At 42.1% G+C, this 22,494-nt stretch overlaps 1 protein-coding gene across 1 annotated transcript in view; it reads right to left on the reverse strand.

Annotated features, from left to right (window-relative positions):
- aven (apoptosis, caspase activation inhibitor) overlaps window positions 1-22,494 on the reverse strand; it is a 93,332-nt gene that overhangs the window by 63,633 nt on the left and 7,205 nt on the right. Inside the window, exon 2 of the mRNA XM_086003498.1 lies at window positions 22,287-22,452. Within this exon, the coding sequence (XP_085859624.1) occupies window positions 22,287-22,452 (166 nt within the window). The remainder of the gene's footprint in view (window positions 1-22,286; window positions 22,453-22,494) is intronic.

The following is a 22,494-nucleotide window of genomic DNA, read 5'->3' on the forward strand; positions in this document are numbered from 1 at the left end:
TAGTGCCTTTAACATAGTAAAACATCCCAAGGCGCTTCACAGAGTGTTAAAAGACAAAATATTGACACCGAGCCGCATAAGAAATTAGGGCAGGTGACCAAAAGCTTGGTAAAAGAGGTAGGTTTTAAAGAGCTTCTTAAAGGAGGAGGTAGAGAGGCGGAGAGGTTCAGGGAGGGAGTGCCAGAGCTTAGGGCAATTGTTGTAAATATTATTCTATCACAGTGTTCAGAAGAGTTATTAGGTCATTTACAAGCAATATATCCCCCAGCAGTAAGTCAGAATAATTTTTCTTCCTTATTATGAATGTAAAAATTGTAAGTGGAAATCATGAAAATACTTTTAAAATGACATAATGAGATTCCCTCATGGCTCATTGAGTATATGAACTGAGTTGTACTGAGCAGAAAGGTCCCAGTTTTACTCGCCAGTCTATATATACTAAGTGGGAGAAATTCGGTATCACCCCGTTTGGGGCGCAATTATCGGCCGGGCGCAAAGTTTAGCGCCTGGCACTAATTATCACCTCCGACTGCAAACTTGGCTTCTATTGCCCCTGGAGGTGATTGGAGCGCTAAATCAGGCGCTACACACCTCTCTTAAGGCGCTAACGCCGAGGAGCGAGACGCTACCTCAGAGCACTGGCGAAGCTCACGTGATGTCAGACAGCAATGGAACACAGACACACTGGCGCTGGCCAATTCTTACTCGATCTTGCTCTCCATCCACACCCTGCTCATTGCAGCCTTGAATCTCGGCCTGGAGAGAGCTGTACATCAAATCTGCTGGAAAGAACAATGGAGAGGCCCAGGGAAAGAGCTCAGAGTGCAGCCCCCATAGTCTCTTCTAAATCGATGCAAGGAAGAGCAAATCAAAATGAACCTGCAAAGTGCTGCTCAGTACCCAAAACTCCTCAACACAGTGTTGAATATCTCCAGAAGTCTCTCTCTCTCTCAGAATGCGTGGTGCAAAAATGTCGCCGACAAAAAAAGGCAGGAAGCGGTCGCCTTTAAATAGCGCTCCCCCAGTCCCTTCCCGACTGCAAAACGCTCCCCTCAACCTGACGACGCTGGCGGCAGGCGGTAAGGCAGGGGCCGCCACTCAATATCCAGTCCGGGGTGCTATTGGGGCGTTACACGTACGACTGATGTCACGATCTGCGGGCGCAGGAGATCGTGACGGGTCAATTTCGCGAGTGGCGCAAATATCGCCGCACCCGGGCGCTAGTTGCTTTGTGCCCCATTATACCCTCTTAAGGCGCTAGCGGGAGATGCAAACAATCCGAATTTTCCCCCCTAAGTTTGCTGATCTCTGTTAAGGTGTGGTCAGATGCTACAATTAGCCTCAGTGTACCTGGGGTTAGTGCTGGTGATGAGGAAATAGCCCGTATTCCCATGGTCCAGTGATCAGTGCTGAAAACTGCATGTGTCTGAAATAACAACAGAAAATGCTGGAAACACTCAGCAGGTCAGGCAGCATCCATGGAGAGAGAAACAGAGTTCACATTTCAGGTCTGTGACCTTCGTTAGAACTGGAAAAAGTTAAGAGATGTAACATATTTTAAGCAGGCGCAGAGGCAGGGAAAGAGGGGACGGGCGAAAAGAACAAAAGGGACGGTCTGTGATAGGGTGGAAGGCAGGAGAGATTGAGGTCGGAATTTTGCCGGTGATCAGGGGGCAGGTTTGGAGGCAGGACATCCGGCAAAATCGCAAAGATTGACGGCGGGTCGGAAACCCGGTCAACCCGCCTCCAATCAATCGTCCCAGGTGTTTGATCCTCGATTTGCACGTGGACCCGACACCTAGCAGCGGGAAGAGGATTATAGGCACTTAACTGCCTGTTAACAACCTGTTAGCAAGCAGTTAAGAGGCTTTTTGCAATTTTGACAGGTCTACTGCGGGCTTCCCGACATCCGGACACCACACCAGCTAAGTGTGGCATGTTGTGAGTCTGCTGTAATGTTTATGCATTGATAACAGCTGCAGAAGTGGTGTGAAGGATCCAATGGTACACTGGTGAGTTTCAGAGGTAAGAAAATGTTGGGAAAATCATTTTTAATGCATTTAGACTTTTCTGTAGGAAGTTTTGGATTGCGTGTGTAGTCCCACCTCACCAGTGACAGATCCCTTCTGTAACCTCACCTGCAGCTGCCATCTCTTCTAGCCTAAGGAGGGAGTTACTGGAGAGCCTGGGTGCAAGGGCTCACCTTTGTACGGTGATTGTCAGTGTTTGCAGCACCTCAATGCTGTCACAGAAAAATCAGCTGTCAAAAAAAATTGTGCGTGGCCTCTAAGAAAACTGGCAGATGACGCGTCATCAACTGACGTCATCTGACACCGGCTTCTTCTTAATTGTCCGGCAAGCCCACAGGCCGTCTTAACAAGGCCAATTGACACAAAATCGCATCTGTGCGTCTGATGTCGTTGGGGGCAGGACTGGAACCCGGAAGGCAGCTGTCCCGCCCCCAAGCCGCATCCATAGGAAAAATCACGGCCTAAAGGTTGCAAATGGAGATGCCAGAATCATCAACAGCTTCCGCCTGAAAAAATAGAGACAGAGTTTATGGTCTGAAATTGTTGAACTCAATGTTGAGTCCAGAAGGCTGTAAAGTACCTAATCAAAAGATGAGGTGCTGTTCCTCGAGCTTACGTTGCGCTTTATTGGAACAGTGCAAGAGGCCGAGGACAGGCAGGTCAGAGTGGGAGTGGAGCGGAGAATTAAAGTGACAGGCGACCGGAAGCTCGGGGTAATCCTTACAGATTGAACGGAGGTGTTCCGCAAAGCGGTCGCCCAATCTGCATTTGGTCTCCCCAATGTAGAGGAGACCACATCGTGAGCAGCAAATACAGTATACTAAATTGCAAGAAGTAAAAGTAAATTTGAATATTGGGTGAAGATATCAGCCTTGACTGTGATGTCCACATGGACAAATAGCTTGCCAATACTCAGTCTATCATTCCCTTAAACTCATTGAAAAATCAACCTCTTTAGGCATGAATTACACGTTATCTATATTGCTTTGTTTAATCTTGAAATATTTAATTTTGTTTTAGAAGAGTGAATTCATTGGTCCAGCCACAATTCTGTGACCCAAGCTCCCTATGAGTGTGGCTCCCTGCTAGCATTGTGGGATCAGTAGATTTATCCTCAAGTGATGCTCTAACACGTTCACTCTCATCAATAAATGATTGCTACGCAAATTAGATGCAGGTGCGGCAAGAGGAGGCGTGTACTTAATCACACATTATATTATAGAGCTGCTTCTACAATGTGTTATAGGTGCTGATGGAATCACATCGGTGGGGTCAGCATTTTGTTGAACATTTTGTTTTGCTTGGATTTTTGAATTATTTTCTTTGCTTTATAATAAAGGATCTCTGTACCACCCACCAATACTTTAACGCATAGACTGGCAAAAATGTACTTCCAGGTTTCCTCAATGTGATCTGTACTGTAAGGTGAGGCTCCCATCAGATTTCCCCACCCACTCTCTAAAGAAGCAATTTGACTTCCCAGATAACTCTAAGTTAAAGCATTCTTACACAAAAGCAAAATACTGTAGATGCTGGAAATTTGAAATAAAAACAGAAAATACTGGAAATACTTAGCCGGTCAGGCAGCATCTGTGGAGAGAGAAACCGAGTTCCCGTTTCAGATCGATGACCTTTCGTCAGAACTGGCAAAAGTTAGAAGTGTAATAGTTTTTAAGCAGGTACAGAGGCAGGGAAAAGGTTGGGGGGGCGGGGAGGAGAGAACAAAAGGGAAGGTCTGTGATAGGGTGGAAGGCAGGAGTGATTAAATGACAAAACGGATGATGGTGCAAAGCAAAAGGGGGTAGTAATGGGACAAGTAAAGAAACTACAGGAGGTGTAAATGGGAACCTCAGAATCAGCAACAGCAACAAAATGGGGGCAGAGGTTATGATCTGAAATTGTTGAACTCAATGTTGAGTCCAAATGGCTGTAAAGTGCCTAATAGAAAAATGAGGTGGCGTTTTTCGAGCTTCCGTTGAGCTTCGTTGGAACAGTGTAGGAGGCAGAGGTCAGAGTGGGAGTGGGGCAGAGAATTAAAAGCACTCTTATATTGCCCAGGTGTTTCCCTCCTGTATAGGAACAGCAACCTCTGGGTGTCACTCTCCCTCTTTCAATTTTACAGTTGTATGCTGGTCACACTCTGCTCCACTGTGGATGACTTGTCAATGGACACTTGCCCACAAATTCCTTGAAACTGGCTCCTGTGTACATCTGTAGATCCACATTTTCACAGGACTATGGTGCCATTGGTTCCTCGAGCATGGAGACAATTACACTTTGGGGTGCAGCCAATAGAAGTGGGTCTGTGCATCTCCCATCGAGTGCACTCTTCTAATGTAAAAGCAACCTAAAAGCAAGAATTCGACATATTGGAATCTCAAGCATGAAAGTGACTCTGATCGCCCTGTGAATTCATAGTTGTGTACTAATCCACTGCATGATCAGGCAACCGAACCTAAATGATTCTAAGCTGTAACTGGCATTACAGTATCTCCACACCTCCCATGCAAAATAAAACAACCACTAACTTTTTTTTTTTTAAATTTGTGCTCGTATCTGTTTTAGAACTATTTCTCAGAAAAATGTTCCTACCACTCCCTCAACTCAGATTGACCGGGGATCAAATGTGGCATAATTCTCATCTAGCTCAGAAACTACCTTGCATGCTTCCGTACACAAGACACAGAGTGTTCATTTTGCCATTTTTAAATGCTTTCACTATTTCAGTTTCAAAATATACAACAGAAATGAATTACTCTAATGGCTCCAATCTTATCAATTCAATAATAAAAAACTAAAATACAAACGTTATAAAGGGTCACAATAATGTAACGGGGGAAAATTAAAAAACACAAAATACAAGTCAGGTCTACTAACCAAAATTTAAATGAATCCTTTACGAACAAGATTTTCAAGTGCAAACAAGGGGAAACAATCAGTAGTTATAATATCAGTTGCTCCTCTGATTAGCAGACATTGCTATCCTTCAGATACTGTAATTAATTGGTTTATTATGTACGAAAGCATCAGTCACTGCCTAAACTGAACAGCTCATATCAGCAGAGTCTTGATGCCATACATTCTCATTGTCCCGAGTCATCTTGCTCTTTAAGATTTTTTTCCCCACCTTTTCACATGTACAATGTTATACAAATGTATTTGGTAGAAGCTGCAATAGATGCACATACATCTCCATCCTGTTGTCTCTGCAAACTGAAAATACAAACCTGTAAACTTCCAGCAAAGCCCCGTGGTTTCAGCGGTTGTGCTGATGAGCAGCAGACTTTAATTGCTAAAGACAATGGTGAACAACAGAGCAAACAGAGAGTGGAGAGCATGGCACAGGAGCTGCTGCAATAGTTGAATTTTAAAAGATCATTGTGAACCTTTGAATTATTTCAGGTCAGTTGATCTGGCCTTATAGTGTAAACACAAGTGACAGCTTTTAATTTTTTATAGCTGTCAAGGTTGTTACCTCATGCAGAATGGGAGAGGAAGTCTGAAATGACACTGTGAACAGTAAAGATGACAAAAAAGGGGCCAAGAGCTTACAAAGAAGGAAATCGTCTGTAAGAAGAAAAATCTGCTACTATCTGGATTTCACATTTGTGAGATGGAGAAAGGAAAACAGATGGGATACTGCTACACCTCTGTGCTTAGCCTTCAACCTTCAGACTCCGTTAGTAAATCTACATTCTGTGTGCTGAAGAAAGCTGGTCAGTGAAGAAGAATCCGATACCGCTATTTTGTAAGTAGGTTCTTTATTGTACAAATTGTATGTAGTTTTTATTTAAAAATCACTTGTACTGATAGTGCTTCTTAATGCACTTTGTTCCCAAGTAGTACATTGTATATTGGTGTGGTTAATCGGTATCTTAGTCATTTTAAAATATTTACATTTGTTTTTTGATCACTGATACGCAGCCCTGCTTTGTTGGCAGACTATGCTATTTAATATCTTGCACTATTTGTATTCCTACAAATAACCAGAAAACCCACCAGTGTACCATGTAAACTTGGACTACAGTCAACTGCTTGGAAAATATTTTTTGAGTAAAATGAAATCAAGTCAAAAAGGTACACATTTAGTTTTACCCCACCAGACACCTAAATTAATCTATAAAGTAACCATTATACGTGACCAGGTTAGGTAATTAACAAAATTCCATATTAGTACTTCACTTGGCCACGTCCCATTACAAAAAAATTACCACACATTTTCAAGTTACAAAACCTAATTTGGTACTTAAAGCACCTGCAAGCCCCTACTGGTTTGTTCTCAGTACAGTAGGTTATGCTTGTGGGCATAAAAATATTTGTTCTCAAATTTACAGAGGGAAAAACAGAATCATCATATAACTAAGACTAGAATAACAACTATTACAGGAGTGCCTTGCACTCATCAAAAATTACATGTAAAATATACAAAGCCTGGATTCAGAAATAATCAGCCCCTAAAAGTGAACTTGTGCTGCACAATTTTACTTTTTCTACTTTGACAACCTTCTTTTGAAACACAATAATACCTTGTACATTCTTTTAGTCTTGGTGGTAGGGGGCAGAAGAGGCTGAAAACCGATGGTCTAAGACGAGACAGATATCAGTGAATAAAGCAGACCAAATCTTCAAGATGCTTTTCTGACTCATTCAGCTGGTTTATATAACTTCCACTTTCATTGCTGATTCTTCTTGACTGCCCAACAGTTAGTGTGCTGTCCATTCTACTCCCTCAGGATAATGTCACCTACAGTAGTTTCACTGGCTTTTCTTCATCTCGTACTAAATTTAAATATCAAATCACATATACAAAATCATAGAAACATAGAAGATAGGAGCAGGAGTAGACCATTCAGCCCCTCGAGCCTGCTCCGCCATTCAATGAGGTCATGTCTGATCATCCAAACTCAGTACCCTGTCCCTGCCTTCTCCCCATATCCCTTACATAGAAACATAGAAGATAGGAGCAGGAGTAGGCCATTTGGCCCCTCAAGCCTGCTCCGCCATTCAATGCGATCATGGCTGATCATCCAAATTCAGTACCCGGTCCCTGCTTTCTCCCCATACCCCTTGATCCCTTTAGCCTTAAGAAATATATCCAACTCTTTCTTGAATATATTTAATGAATTGGCCTCAACTGCCTTCTGTGGTAGAGAATTCCACAGGTTCACCACTCTCTGGGTGAAGAAATTCCTCCTCATTTCTGTCCTAAATGGCCTACCCCTTATCCTTAGACTGTGACCCCTGGTTCTGGACTCCCCGACCATCGGGAACATCCTTCCTGCATCTAGTCTGTCCAGTCCTGTCAGAATTTTATAAGTTTCAATGAGATCCCCTCTCATTCTTCTAAACTCCAGCGAGTACAAGCCCAATCGACCCAATCGCTCCTCATACGTCATTCCTGCCATCCCAGGTATCAGCCTGGTGAATCTTCGCTGAACTCTTTCCATGGCAAGAACATCCTTCCTCAGATAAGGCAACCAAAACTGCACACAATACTCAAGATGTGGTCTCACCAAGGCCCTGTACAACTGGAGCAAGACATCCTTGTTCCTGTACTCAAACCCTCTCGCTACGAAGGCCAACATACCATTTGCCTTCTTAACCGCCTGCTGCACCTGCATGCTTACCTTCAGCGACTGGTGCACAAGGACCCCCAGGTCTCTTTGCACTTCCCCTTCTCCCAATCTATTGCCATTCAAATAATAATCTGCCTTCCTGTTTTTGCCACCAAAGTGGATAACCTCACATTTATCCACGTTATATTGCATCTGCCATGCTTCTGCCCAATCACCCAACCTGTCCAAATCATCCTGGAGTTTCTCGGCATCCTCCTCACAGCACACACGCCCACCCAGCTTTGTGTCGTCTGCAAATTTGGAGATATTACATCTAGTTCCCTTGTCTAGATCATTAATATATATTGTGAATAGCTGGGGTCCAAGGACCGATCCCTGCGGTACCCCACTAGTCACTGCCTGCCACTCGGAAAAAGACCCGTTTATTCCAACTCTTTGCTTTCTGTCTGCCAACCAGTTCTCAATCCAAGTCAATAACTTGCCCCCAATCCCATGTGCCTTAACTTTACACGCTAATCTCTTATGCGGGACCTTATCGAAAGCCTTCTGAAAGTCCAAATACACCACATCCACTGGTTCTCCCTTATCTATTTTACCAGTTACATCCTCAAAAAATTCCAGTAAATTAGTCAAGCACGATTTACCTTTTGTAAATCCATGTTGACTTTGTCCGATCCTGTCACTGTTTTCCAACTGCTCTGCTATTACATCTTTTATAATGGACTCTAGCATTTTCCCCACTACCAATGTCAGGCTTACTGGTCTGTAATTCCCCGTTTGCTCTCTACCACCTTTTTTAAATAGTGGGGTAACATTAGCTACCCTCCAATCCATGGGTACTGTTCCAGATTCCATCGAATGTTGGAAGATGATCAGCAATGCAGCTACGATTTCTAGGGCCACTTCCTTAAGTACCCTAGGATGTAGATTATCAGGCCCTGGGGATTTATCGGCCTTCAATCCCATCAATTTCCCTAACACCATTTCCCTACAAATACTGATTTCTTTCAGTTCCTCCCTTTCATCAGACCCTATGTTCCCCGACATCTCTGGGAGGTTATTTCTGTCCTCCTTTGTGCAGACAGAACCAAAATATGTATTTAATTGGTCTTCCATTTCTTTGTTCCCCATTATAAATTCCTCTGATTCTGACTGCAAGGGACCTACGCTTGACTTCACCAATCTTTTTCTCTTCACATATCTATAAAAGCTTTTACAGTCAGTTTTTATGTTCCCTGCAAGCTTACTCTCATATTCTATGTTCCCCTTCTTAATTAATCCCTTTGTCCTCCTTTGTTGAATCCTAAACTGCTCCCAATCCTCAGGTTTACTGCTTTTTCTGGCCAATTTATATGTCCTCTCCTTGGATCTTATGCTATCCCTAATTTCCCTTGTTAGCCACGGTTGAGTCACCTTTTTTGTTTTATTTTTATGCCAAACTGGGATGAACAAATTCTGTAGTTCATCCATGCAGTCTTTGAATATTTGCCATTGCCTATCCATCGTCAATCCTTTGAGTGACATTCCCCAATCAATCCTACCCAACTTGTGCCTCAGACCATCGTAGTTTCCTTTATTTAAATTCAGGACCCTAGTCTCTGAGTCAACTGCTTCATTCTCCATCTTAATGAAGAATTCTATCATATTATGATCGCTCCGACCCAAGGGGCCTGGTACAACAAGATTGCTAATTAATCCTTTCTCGTTACATAATACCCAGTCTAAGATGGCCTGATCTCTGGTTGGTTCCTCGACATATTGGTCCAGGAAACCATCCCGTAAACACTCCAGGAATTCCTCCTCCACAGTATTGTTACTAATTTGATTCCTTGATCCCTTTAGCCTTAAGAAATATATCTTCTTGAATATATTTAATGAATTGGCCTCAACTGCCTTCCGTGGTAGAGAATTCCACAGGTTCACCACTCTCTGGGTGAAGAAATTCCTCCTCATCTCTGTCCTAAATGGCTTACCCCTTATCTTTAGACTGTGACCCCTGGTTCTGGACTCACCCGCCATCGGGAACATCCTTCCTGCATCTAATCTGTCTAGTCCTGTTAGAATTTTATAAGTTTCAATGAGATCCCCTCTCAAGGCCAAACAGAACAGGCTGACTGCATTGAGAGAGAAGAGTCTGACTTATTGGATATTGTTCCTTTGAGGCTTCAGGTTTCTAAAACTTCCTTAAAACAATACATTGTTCCAAATAATGCATGGGGTTAATTAAATCAAATGAACTCCAAAAATACAAATTGAGCATTATTGTTTTTCACTCAAGACAAAAGTGCAAGTTTACACTGAGACTAGGCAATAAAATGAAGAATAAAAAAACTAAGCATATTCTCTCAATAGTTTAGTAAATGCCCAGTGTGGTTGGTACTGAGCCATACAGACCAGGAATGCCTTGGGTATGAACCCTGCTCTGTGCTGAACCAACTGATCTTAACCAAAGCAGTGGTGAGAATGTTTCAAGGGAAAGGACAATTGGCCAGGGCTCCTCTTCCTATAGACTGCAGTGACCCACCTCTTGGACAGTCCAGTTGTGCACACCTGGGAAGAACATCATTAGGCTCAACTGTGATGCACCCCATAGTCAAATACCCTACTGATGTTATTGTCCCGGTTTAAGTATGAAGAATAGCCAATTAGCTGTGGTTTCAGAGGGTTATGAGCACCCACTGCACTATACCCCAGCATGAGTCATTAGCTTCATGAGAGGAATGGAAAATAAACAGGAAGGGGGAAGCTAGGAAAAGCCAAGGATTTTTATTAGTCTAAAAGTATTATTAATATCCCTGGGATTGTCGCTTTTGAAAACAGGAAAAAAAATCACTACACTAATGCAATAGCATGAGAAAGAGAAAGATGATGTTCATGCTTTAAGAATTATCTTCTCTGGATTGATTTTTTTGTTTCTAAACAAGCTTTTTATTTGAATGATGAAAAGGCTGAATAGGCATTAAAGACAAGCATTTTAAATAATCTTTTCTTTCAAAACATTGCTCATTTCTGCCCTAGCTCACTCCCTCTAGCACTGCTGGGACTCTAACCTGTGACTATCACCTTAACGTTTGACTTCTGCAATGCCTGAACTCTGAACTCCCAACCTCCACCATCTACAAATAATCCAAAATGCTGCATCTGCTGTCCTCTGGCACACAAAAGTACCACAATCACATCTGCTGGCTTTCCATACTCCAAAGAATCAATTATAAGACTCCTGTCCTTGTGCTGAAGTCACTCCTTGGCCTTGCTTTTCTCATACCTCTGTAATCTCCCCCAGTCATACACACTTGCTCACATCTTCCACCCCTCTGGCACAAAATTACTCCTCATTCTTATAGCCACTATGCTCCGACCCTCTGAACTTCCTTTCAAAATCCATCTGCCTTGTCATCTCGATGCTTTCAAAAGCCTCTTAAAACCCTTCTCTTTGACTCTGCTTTTACCACCACCAGCCCCCTCCTTTTCCTAACCTCTATTTTTTCCACTTTTTCTCAACCTGCTTGGTGACACATTTTTGTAGTGCACTGAAACAGTGTACAAGGAGCACTGTGGAAATGTAAGCTGTTGTATATGGGACTCATTGGTTTTGCAAACAATTATTCTGTGAAGCATGAGATTGCACACAGCTTTTACTTGCAATTCTGAAACACCCATGTACCACAAATCACTGACGATGGTGATGAAACTGCTATACAATCATATCATGCCGTGCCCAAGGTACCATTCCATACAGGCCGTACTTAAATATTAGTTAAAATCTGTCAGCCAGAAAGAAAATGTTAACAGAGGAAATAGAATAACTATATGGAGTAGCCACTAGAGAGAGCAAATATTCATTGTGGCGTGACATATCCTGCAAATTTCGTCACTTATTGCACGTGGTATGCTTTTCCTTAAAAATTCCAAAAGGTATGTCAGTCACAAAGTTATGTTTGCTACCCAATAGGCAGAGATAAAGAATTAGCATGGGATCAGGAGCTGAGCAGACAGCTTGAGCAGGAACAAGAGAAAAAGACCAGTGTGGAGAACATGTGAGGAAAGCAAGCAGAGTGACGGGGAGAGAACCAATGTCACAGCAAGACTGACCTGAAAGACGTGGCAGCTGTCGCTGCAATTTTCAGCATCTTTTCCGCAATAAACTGAATGCCCTAAATCAGCGGTGAAGCCTGAATAACTGACAAAAATGAATTGGGATAGAATGCTACTACAGGAAGCATCATCAAACCATTTAATTTTGGGGGAAAGGGCAACTTATTTAGCTCAGAAATATTATTTATAATATTGCGGTATGGCATACTCTACCAGCTGTCTATTTCTGCCTCAGACTTCCAGCAGATTTAAAATGCCATTGGTAATCTTAAGTCTGTTAAAGTATTTCCTACACATTATTTCCCAGTGCAGTATTGGGGAGTGTTGCATTGTCAGGGGTGTTGTCTTTTGGATGAGACATTAAACTGAGGCCCTGTCAGCCTACACTGGTGTATGTAAAAGATCGCATGGCACTACTTAAGGAAGAGCAGGGAGTTTTCCAAGTGTCATGGCCAACATTCCTTCCTCAACCAAAATTACCAAAAAGAGATTATCTGGTTATTCATTCAATTGCAGATGGGACCTTATTGTGCGCAAATTGCCTGCCACGTTTGCCGATCTAACAACAGTGACTGCACTTCAAAAGATAATCTGCTGCTTGTACAGCACTTTGGGACATCATGAGGATGTGATACGTGTTATATAAATGCAAATTCTTAAAGACATCATTTTTTTTGTGTATTTGTATGCTACAAAAAATGGCATAACTGAGATTAACGTCCCATTGGATTCTCATAATGGGCAAATTATAAAAATGATTACATAGTAGCCATGTTTTGGGGAATTTCAATTTAATACTATAATAAATCATTAGCAAATTCCAAGTGGATTTTTTTGGCCTTTTGATCGTAAGTCAAACGTGAACAGTATTTTGCTAGCAAGAGTCACAAACTCACAATCCATCAATTTAGATTTCCAAAGTGCAGCTGTGACTTTAGCCAGTCTTGCCATCAGCCTTACTTGTATTCCAACGGTCTTTGCTGTTACACCTACCAGGAAATATCAATTGCCTGCTCCATGGACTGTGAGCAGCATTTAAAATAAAAGATAGCAACAGATATTACAAGTACAAAACTTTGTTGAAAACACCTGGCCTATTTAGTTGTACTATAATGTACAATGCAGAGAATGTAACGCATACTTTACATTAAAAGTGTGATACACAGAATCTGAAGGTGGATAGAACGACCAGTGGACTAGAATGAGGCACGAACACTAACTAGTACCAGCCTCAAAGTCGGCAAGAAATCTGTAAAGCTGTAAATTGAGAGCGAGGTAAAACAGCAATATGGTTCAGCAACAGAAAACAGAAAACATTTTCTGTTGTTATTTCGGATTTCCAACATCTGCAGTATTTTGCTATCGTACAATATGGTTCAGCACATTACTTGGGTGAAGAACTGACTAAGGAATCAGATAAACTGATTTATATTCATTTCCGTGGCTAGTAACTGACTTAATACTTCATTAAAGGAAGATTTTTTTTTAATTAATAAATGACCGTTAAGAGAGTAGGTTTTAATTCAAATATGCAGTATTGTCACATCCAACTTTCTGGCTTAAACTGTAGCAAATGGTGCAAAGAGACAGAAACAGGCATTTATGCCAATTGAATGCAGTTTGCTTCCATGAAGTATTGAAGAGAAACCAATTTGCAACTAAGTTACTGTAACACATTGGCCACTTTCTGTAGCTGCTCCCGTTACTAATTTGCAGAGAATCTCATTTTGCTGCCAATCATAAAAACTGCAAACACATAAATAATTACTGAGGTAACACGATAATGAATCTAATATTTTCTTTGGAAAAACAAGACAACAATCCAATTAAAAAAATAAGAATGGGCACTTACAGAAATTGAGACTTAACAAAAAAGTGTCAAAAGCAGGATGGCAATAAAAGACTGCAATATAGAAACATAGGAGCAGGAGTAGGTCATTCGGCCCTTCGAGCCTGCTCCGCCATTCAATGAGATCATGGCTGATCATCCAAATTCAGTACCCTGTCCCTGCGTTCTCCCCATATCCCTTGATCCCTTTAGCCTTAAGAAATATATCCAACTCTTTCTTGAATATATTTAATGAACTGGCCTCCACCGGCAGAGAATTCCACAGGTTCACCACTCTCTGGGTGAAGAAATTCCTCCTCATTTCAGTCCTAAATGTCCTACCCCTTATCGTTAGACTATGACCCCTGGTTCTGGACTCCCCGACCATCGGGAACATCCTTCCAGCATCTAGTCTGCCCAGGCCTGACAGAATTTTATAGGTTTCGATGAGATCCCCTCTCAATCTTCTAAACTCCAGTGAGTATAAGCCCAATCGACACAATCTCTCCTCATACGTCATTCCTGCCATCCCAGGTATCAGCCTGGTGAATCTTCGCTGTATCACTTTTAAACTTAGTGTTACCAGTCCAAAACAAACCATATGAGAGGTGTTTGCAGATAACTAAATGCAATGCCACTTCACAGCAATCACTTAAGTGTGTTAGACATAGTTCTGCTTTTATTCCATTTAGACACCAACTACACATGAAAATCACAGGAAGCTACAGTGAATTTAGGAAATTCAAATGCTCCCTTTTATTCTTTAACTGTTTCATTCTTTTGATTCTTATGAGCAACTTATTTCAATCTTTATTCTCGTAACTCTCTACCTCATTCTTTAATTCGGCTCGATGCTTCTCTTGCTTTTTTTTCCCCCCCCTATCTGTTTCTCTTTTTGTTCTATCTCATAAGTTACGTTATTTTCCCATCAACCAAATCGGTTAATAAGCAATCTGGTTGCAGGTACCTACTAGTATGACTCTGAACCAGACAGTGGTGGTGATTGAAAGCTGATTCACTCTTTGAATTGCCCTCCATCTTGGAAGTGAGCTGGCAAATAACCTGCAGTGGGCACCATTTGATTTCTGGAACTCTGGTGAGGATTGTGGAACAACCCACGTACAACCACTCCATAATGCAGTCCCTCGGTAATGATGTACTGTACTATCTGGCCTATTTTATTTTGTTGCTTCCTTTATTTCTCATATTCTTATTATTTTCATATAATTATTTTATCATCTTTCCTATTTTCCAATCCTATTATCTTTTTCTCCCTTTTTGATAGCAATGTAATTAAGGTAGTGGAAAGCTCCTAAATAATCGAATAGAATCAACCCGGGCTAAAGGATCTGGAGACACAGTGTGAAATTGGAGAGACAGCTACCGATGGTGTACAGCAGAGTGCTTGGGCACACAGCAAGACACACTTTCAAAAAAATAACTGGAATGTGCAATTACGATTATAAACTGCCATCTCTAGTAGAATTCCTTCCTCATCTCAGAGTTTTTTTTAAAAACCTTTTCCTTCAAAATTATTAATAAACAATTTAAAACAAAAATCTGATGTAAGAGGGGAATCCTGTTGGGAGTATCAGGGCAATTTTTCAGAAAAAGGTACTTAGCCACACAATGGCCAGATTTTGCGGTCAGCAGTGAACAAACGGCGCTCGGTGTTCATTACGATTACAGCTACCCACAGACTTGTAGTGGACTTTTGAGTGGCAACTTATGGTCATCAGGAGTCCAATACAGCACGGCGCCCTCTATAGGGGATCTGGGACATGTGTGAACAGAGCAAGCAACAGATCAGACTGAAGAATCCTTACTGAGGCACGCCAAGTCTAAACCAGGAAGTGCAAGTTAGAATATTTAACTCAATGCCAAATCATGTACAGAAAGGGAAAGCAAGATGAGATTAAGAGATATAAAAGAGACCAAATGAAAAAGTTAAAAAATGATTTTTTTAAACAACAATAATTAAAATCTGAAGGAATGAGACTCCACACTTGTAATAATTAACTTTCAGTGTTAGAGAGGTTGTTTGGCAGTAATTAGGACTTATCACACCGTTAAAAAATCACTTGCACTTGAATGGACAAGCCCTAACTTTTCCTGGCGTGTTTAGTGGCTAACTAGTGGGTACGTACAACAACTTCACACCCTTACATGTATTTCAATGCCGAGTCTATTGACGAGGTACCAGCGTAACGCAGCTTGTGTAGGAGCAGGGGCAATCAGACAGAAACTTCCAGATTTCCTTATTTAACTATGCACGTGTGGACACCAGAAGTTGCTGCCCGATTAACACCATAATAAGTGAGCGCTGATAGCCTCACCGTTATAATTACCGCAAAATCCGGGCCATGTACTTTCACAATCTAGCTCATAAAGTATGAACAAAATCTAAAGATTTGGGGGGCAGCAAATTGATAAGAGTAATACACAAATGCAACAGAAATACTGTAGGCATTCAACTTTTCCTACTGTAAAAGAAGTTTGTGATTAATATATATGAGGTTGAATGGACATTTGCTCATACTTAGATGTTTGCTATCGCTGCTTCACGGAGTTAGCTGATCTCAGCCAGGGCAGCAGTTGGAGCACTACAATTGGCCTCTGTGCCGCTAGACTGGTAATGGGTGGGGTGGGCGGAGGAAATCAGATAGAGTTGCAACTCCTGATTGCTGCTCTAACGTGCGTATTAGAAGAGATTGGGCGAGGACACACTTGAGCTTGGCTATAATGCTCGCCACAAGCAAACAGGAACATAGGAAAAGCGTGAAAAACAACCGACAGGCTCATCAGCCTCACCCTGCTCACCAGACAGTACAATTTCATGCATCATCCTTCCTAAGAGCTGGTAATCTTAACTCCTGACAGAGACAAGAAAAACTATGGTCAATTTCAGGAAATTCTTCCCCAACTCCATAAGGTAAACAAAAGAAGGCCATGGTTATCCATGAGGCATCAGTATGGACCAAGACTAAACACAATAGTCCAATTGTCAAAGTACCAAATCCTTATATTACTTAAGCATTGTGCTCTTGGTTTTGAACTTTATTGATTTAGCATGATTTCCAAAAATCCTATTTACTTTTCCTATAGCTATCTCACATTGTTTGTGAATCTTTAGTAACTGGTTAGTGACCAGCCCCAAGACCTTGTCCTACATTGAAACATAGGAGAAACATAGAAGGTAGGAGCAGGAGGAGGCCATTCGGCCCCTCGAGCCTGCTCCGCCATTCAATGCGATCATGGCTGATCATCCAAATTCAGTACCCTGTTCCTGCCTTCTCCTCATATCCCTTGATCCCCTTAGCCTTAAGAAATATATCTAACTCCTTCTTGAATATATTTAATTAATTGGCCTCAACTGTCTTCTGTGGTAGAGAATTCCACAGGTTCACCACCCTCTGGGTGAAGAAATTCCTCCTCATCTCAGTCCTAAATGGCTTACCCCTTATCCTTAGACTGTGACCCCTGGTTCGGGACTTACCTGCCATCGGGAACAGCCGTCCTGCATCTAGTCTGTCTAGTCCTGTTAGAATTTTATAAGTTACAATGAGATCCCCTCTCATTCTTCTAAGCTCTAGCGAATATAAGCCTAATCGACCCAATCTCTCTTCCTACGTCATTCCTGCCATCCCAGGTATCAGTCTGGTGAATCTTCGCTGCACTCCCTCCATGGCAAGAACATCCTTCCTCAGATAAGGCGACCAAAGCTGCACACAATACTCAAGGTGTGGTCTCACCAAGGCCCTGTACAACTGCAGCAAGACATCCTTGCTCCTGTACTCGAATCCTCTGGCTATGAAGGCCAGCATACCATTTGCCTTCTTAACCGCCTGCTGCACCTGCAGGCTTACCTTCAGCGACTAGTGCACAAGAACACCCAGGTCTCGTTGCACTTCACCTTTTCCCAATCTATTGCCATTCAGATAATAATCTGCCTTCCTGTTTTTGCCACCAAAGTGGATAACCTCGCATTTATCCACCTTATACTGCATCTGCCATGCATCTGCCCAATCGCCCAACCTGTCCAAATCGTACTGGAGTTTCTCTGCATCCTCCTCACAGCACACACGCCCACCCAGCTTTGTGTCATCTGCAAACTTGGTGATATTACATCTAGTTACCTCGTCTAGATCATTAATATATAGTGTGAATAACTGGGGTTCCAGCACCGATCCCTGTGGTACCCCACTAGTCACTGCCTTCCACTCGGAAAAAGACCCGTTTATTCCAACTTTTGCCTTCCTGTCTGCCAACCAGTTCTCTATTCAAGTCAGTACCTTACCCCCAATCCCATGTGCTTTAACTTTGCACGCTAGTCTCTTATGCGGGACCTTATCGAAAGCCTTCTGAAAGTCCAAATACACCACATCCACTGGTTCTCCCTTATCTATTCTACCAGTTACATTCTCAAAAAATTCCAGTAGATTAGTCAAGCATGATTTACCTTTTGTAAATCCATGTTGACTTTGTCCAATCCTGTCACTGTTTTCCAAGTGCTCTGCTATTACGTCTTTTATAATGAACTCCAGCATTTTCCCCACTACCGATGTTAGGCTTACCAGTCTATAATTCCCAGTTTTTTCTCTATCACCTTTTTTAAATATTGGGGCTACCCTCCAATCCATGGGAACTGTTCAAGTCTATAGAATTTTGGAAGATGATCTGCAATGCATCTACTATTTCTAGGGCCACTTCCTTAAGTACCCTAGGGTGTAGATTATCAGGACCTAGGGATTTATCAGCCTTCAATCCCGTCAATTTCCCTAACACCATTTCCCTACAAATACTGATTTCATTCAGTTCCTCCCTCTCATTAGACCCTATGTTCCCCGACATCTCTGGGAGGTTATTTGTGTCCTCCTTTGTAAAGACAGAACCAAAGTATGTATTTAATTGGTCTGCCATGTCTTTGTTCCCCATTATAAATTCCCCTGATTCTGACTGCAAGGGACCTATGCTTGACTTTACCAATCTTTTTCTCTTCACATATCTATAAAAGCTTTTACAGTCAGTTCTTATGTTCCCTTCAAGCTTACTCTCATACTCTATTTTCCCCCCTCTTAATTAATCCCTTTGTCCTCCTTTGCTGAATCATAAACTGCTCCCAATCCTCAGGTTTGCTGCTTTTTCTGGCCAATTTATATGTCCTCTCCTTGGATCTTATGCTATCCCTAATTTCCCTTGTTAGCAAATGTTGAGTCACCTTTTTTGTTTTATTTTTATGCCAAACAGAGATGAACAAATTCTGTAGTTCATCCATGCGATCTTTAAATGTTTGCCATTGCCTATTCACGTTCAGCCCTTTAAGTAACATTCCCCAATCCATCTTAGCCAACTCGCGCCATCGTAGTTTCCTTTATTTAAATTCAGTACCCAAGTCTCTGAATGAACTACTTCACTCTCCATCTTAATGAAGAATTCTATCATATTATGATCGCTCCTCCCCAAGGGGCCTCGCACAACAAGATTGCTAATTAATCCTTTCTCATTACATAAATACCCAGTCTAAGATGGCCTGATCTCTAGTTGGTTCCTCGACATATTGGTCCAGGAAACCATCCCGTATACACTCTAGGAATTCCTCTTCCACAGTATTGTTACTAATTTGGTTAGACCAATCTATATGTAGATTAAAGTCACCCATGATAACTGCTGTGCCCTTATAGCACGCATCTCTAATTTCCTGTTTAATGCCATCCCCAACCTCAGCATTACCATTTGGGGGTCTGTATACAACTCCCACTAACGTTTTCTGCCCCTTGATATTTCTCAGCTCTACCCATACAGATACCACATCATCAGAGCTAATATCCTTCCTTACTATTGTGTTAATCTCCTCTTTAACCAGCAATGCTACCCCACCGCCTTTTCCTTTTTGCCTGTCCTTCCTGAATATTGAATACTCCTGGATTTTGAATTCCCAGCCTTGGTCACCCTGGAGCCATGTCTCCGTAATCCCAATTATATCATATCTGTTTACATCTATTTGCGCAGCTAATTCATCCACCTTATTACAAATGCTCCTCGCATTAAGACACAAAGCCTTCAGGCTTGTTTTTTTAACACTCTTAGACCTTTTAGAATTATTGTTTACTGCGGCCATGTTTGATTTACACACTTGATTTCTCCGACTTCCACTTTTGCTTTTTTCCTTCCTGTCTTTTGCTTCTATCCTTGCTTCCCTTTCCTCTGTCTCCCTGCACAGGTTCCCAATCCCCTGCCATTTTAGTCCTAGGATATCGGTCCCAGTCCTGCCTGTCCAGTTTGTACTGGTCCCACCTCCCCCAGAACCAGTTTCAATGTCCCAGGAATTTGAATACCTCTCCCTTGCACCATTCTTCTAGCCACATATTCATCTGAAATATCCTTCTATTTCTACTGTGACTAGCACGTGGCACTGGTAGCAATCCTGAGATTACTACCTTTAAGGTCCTATTTTTTAATTTACCTCCAACTCCCTATATTCAGCTTTTGGGACATCATCCTGTTTTTTACCTATATTGTTGGTAACTATATGCACCATGACAACTGGCTGTTCACCCTCCCCCTCCAGAATGCCCTGCAGCCGCTCCGAGACATCCTGCACTCATTTTAAGGGGCACCCATGCAGAGTACACATGCCTTAGGGTGCCTGGCCCAATGTACACAACACATCACTTTTCCGCATGAAATGACATTTGTCATTTATGAACACATTCACTTTAATTTAACTGCATCAGTTTACAATCTAATAATCTCCTTATTGCCAATCTCAGCATATACTGTACTTTTGTATCATCGGAAGACTTAATTATAGTAATTATAAAAAGAAAAAACTCCAAATGCTGGAAACCTGAAATGAAAATAGAAAATGCTGCAAATATACAGTAATGTGAAAAGAGAAAAAACAGAGTTTGACGTTTTGGGTGTGTACCTTTCATCAGAACTGAAGACTACAAAATAAACAAGCATTTTAATAAGGTTGAAAAAAGGGAGCAGGAGGTAGAGCGGAAAGGAATCAATAAATATGCCTATCACAGAGGGGGACTTCCAGGCTTCAATGACCTGGAAACTGCTAAGAAAACTGTGAAGTAATGAAGAGATATAAAAAGGACAAAAAGTTGCAAATACTGGAGATTGAAAAGACTTGTGTAGGAAAATGAAGCAACCAAAATGCGTACAGTAAAGTCCTAATTAATCTATTTTTTGTGCGGTGCTAGTTGCAGACAGAATGCTGGCCAAGACACTGGATGAACTGCTGGCTCTTCTTCAAATAGTGCAATTGGATCTTTTACATTAATCTGAAAAGTCAGCTGGGTCAAGGGGAAGTGGGGGGGGCGGGGGGGAGAAACTGCGGCAGAGGAAACTGAATAGATGGTCTCAATCTTAGTAACAAAGAATCCATGAGCTCCTCGCACATGTTGGAGTTGAGGGTGAACAGAACAAAAGAGAAGCCATGGTTTATTTTCAGGGTCAGTCTACTAGAGTATTGAGCAGTTTTGGCAGAGGATAGTCAGGTCTGCTTGGTATGGTCCAGCTGGATCTGGCAATGGATGATTAAACCAGTTGTGTGCCAGATATGCTGAAGTTCCTTGGACTTGAGGGAGCAAAGATGAGGGCCATACCAGGGCAAAAGACCAGGATGGGAGAGAGTAAAGGTTCTGTTGGACATGGGCAACAAATGTGAAGCTAAGGGACTGGTTGAGCAGAAATATTGTGGTGAATGGAGGATCAAAGTCTAAGCAGTTGGAAGTTTGAAAGTACAGTTGTAAGGGAATTTGGGGGGGGGGGGGGGGGGGGGAAGTCTTTTTTCCATGCGCAGGGGTAGAAAGAAGTGGGGTTGGAAGAGGGTGGGGGATGTTGTTGGTGAAGAGTGTAGGAAGTGGTCAGAGACAGTCTTGTCTGTGATTGACACCAAGGGAGATGGTGAGGTCAAGGCAGTGGCCATGAATGTAGGTAGGAGAGTTTATATAGGAGAGGTTTAGAGAGGAGAGAAGGACAAGTGGAGGGAGGGCAAGGGAGCTGAGATGGAAATTGTGATCACTGAGGATGAGAAGATGCTCGGTACAGATGCAGAAGGCGGCAATGAGGGAGGATATTATGGGAGAAATTTGGGGTGGTGCTTGGAGGAGTAGTAGACAACAAAGATTTTAAAGGAGATGGTGAGGAACAGCATGAGTTGATCAAAGGTGAAGGTACCAGAGGAACAGGGGAAAGACCAAGGTCTGATTTGGTGATAAGGGCCACACTGCCATCACAGTAGTTTCACCGAGGCAGGGTGGTCAAACGGAATGCCAGTTTTGGAGGCTTCAGCAAGAGGCAATGGGCCACCCATGGGACAAGTTTCAGTCAAAGCCAAGATGTTAAGTTAATCATCCTGGAGGAAAATGTGGAAAGGGCAGTGATGTTGATCTGGCAAAATCCAAGCAGCTAGTGCGCGGAGTGAGGGGAACAGGAAGGAGGCTGGCGTGGTTAGCCCCCAGCAGGCATGCTGGGCAAGAAGGCTGGAGAGAGAGGAGGAAAGGGAGGAGGGTGCTACTCATAAGGATGCAGTGATGGGTGCCTGGAAAAATGCCAAGAGAGGCACAGAGGGTATCTAGTTTGCCTCAAGTACTGCACCTTTCACTTGTACTGTACCATTCCTTTTTTATGCATTAAAAAGAAATGTTGAAGATGAATCTCAAAAAGAATTTCCATTTAAAGTGTGAAATTTGTTAAGCAGTTTAATCTATCTTGCACACTTGAAGAACATCGTTTTCCTACCTGCAGAACTCAGCAGCACATTGAAATCTGCACCTCGCAAAGATTCTCCACCATCATCGAGTTCTTTTTCTTCTGTTTTGTATCTGTCCCAGTTTGAAACTATTTTTCTTCTAGAAAATTCATTTGGTTGATCATAATCTTCCTTTATGTCCACATCATCTTCAACCTTCAAATTAAAAAGACACAACTGCTAAAACAAAACATGTAT

The sequence above is a fragment of the Somniosus microcephalus genome, chromosome 12, assembly GCF_052327205.1.
Source record: "Somniosus microcephalus isolate GS21.2 chromosome 12, FLI_Smic_1.0, whole genome shotgun sequence".
Lineage (NCBI taxonomy): Eukaryota > Metazoa > Chordata > Chondrichthyes > Squaliformes > Somniosidae > Somniosus > Somniosus microcephalus.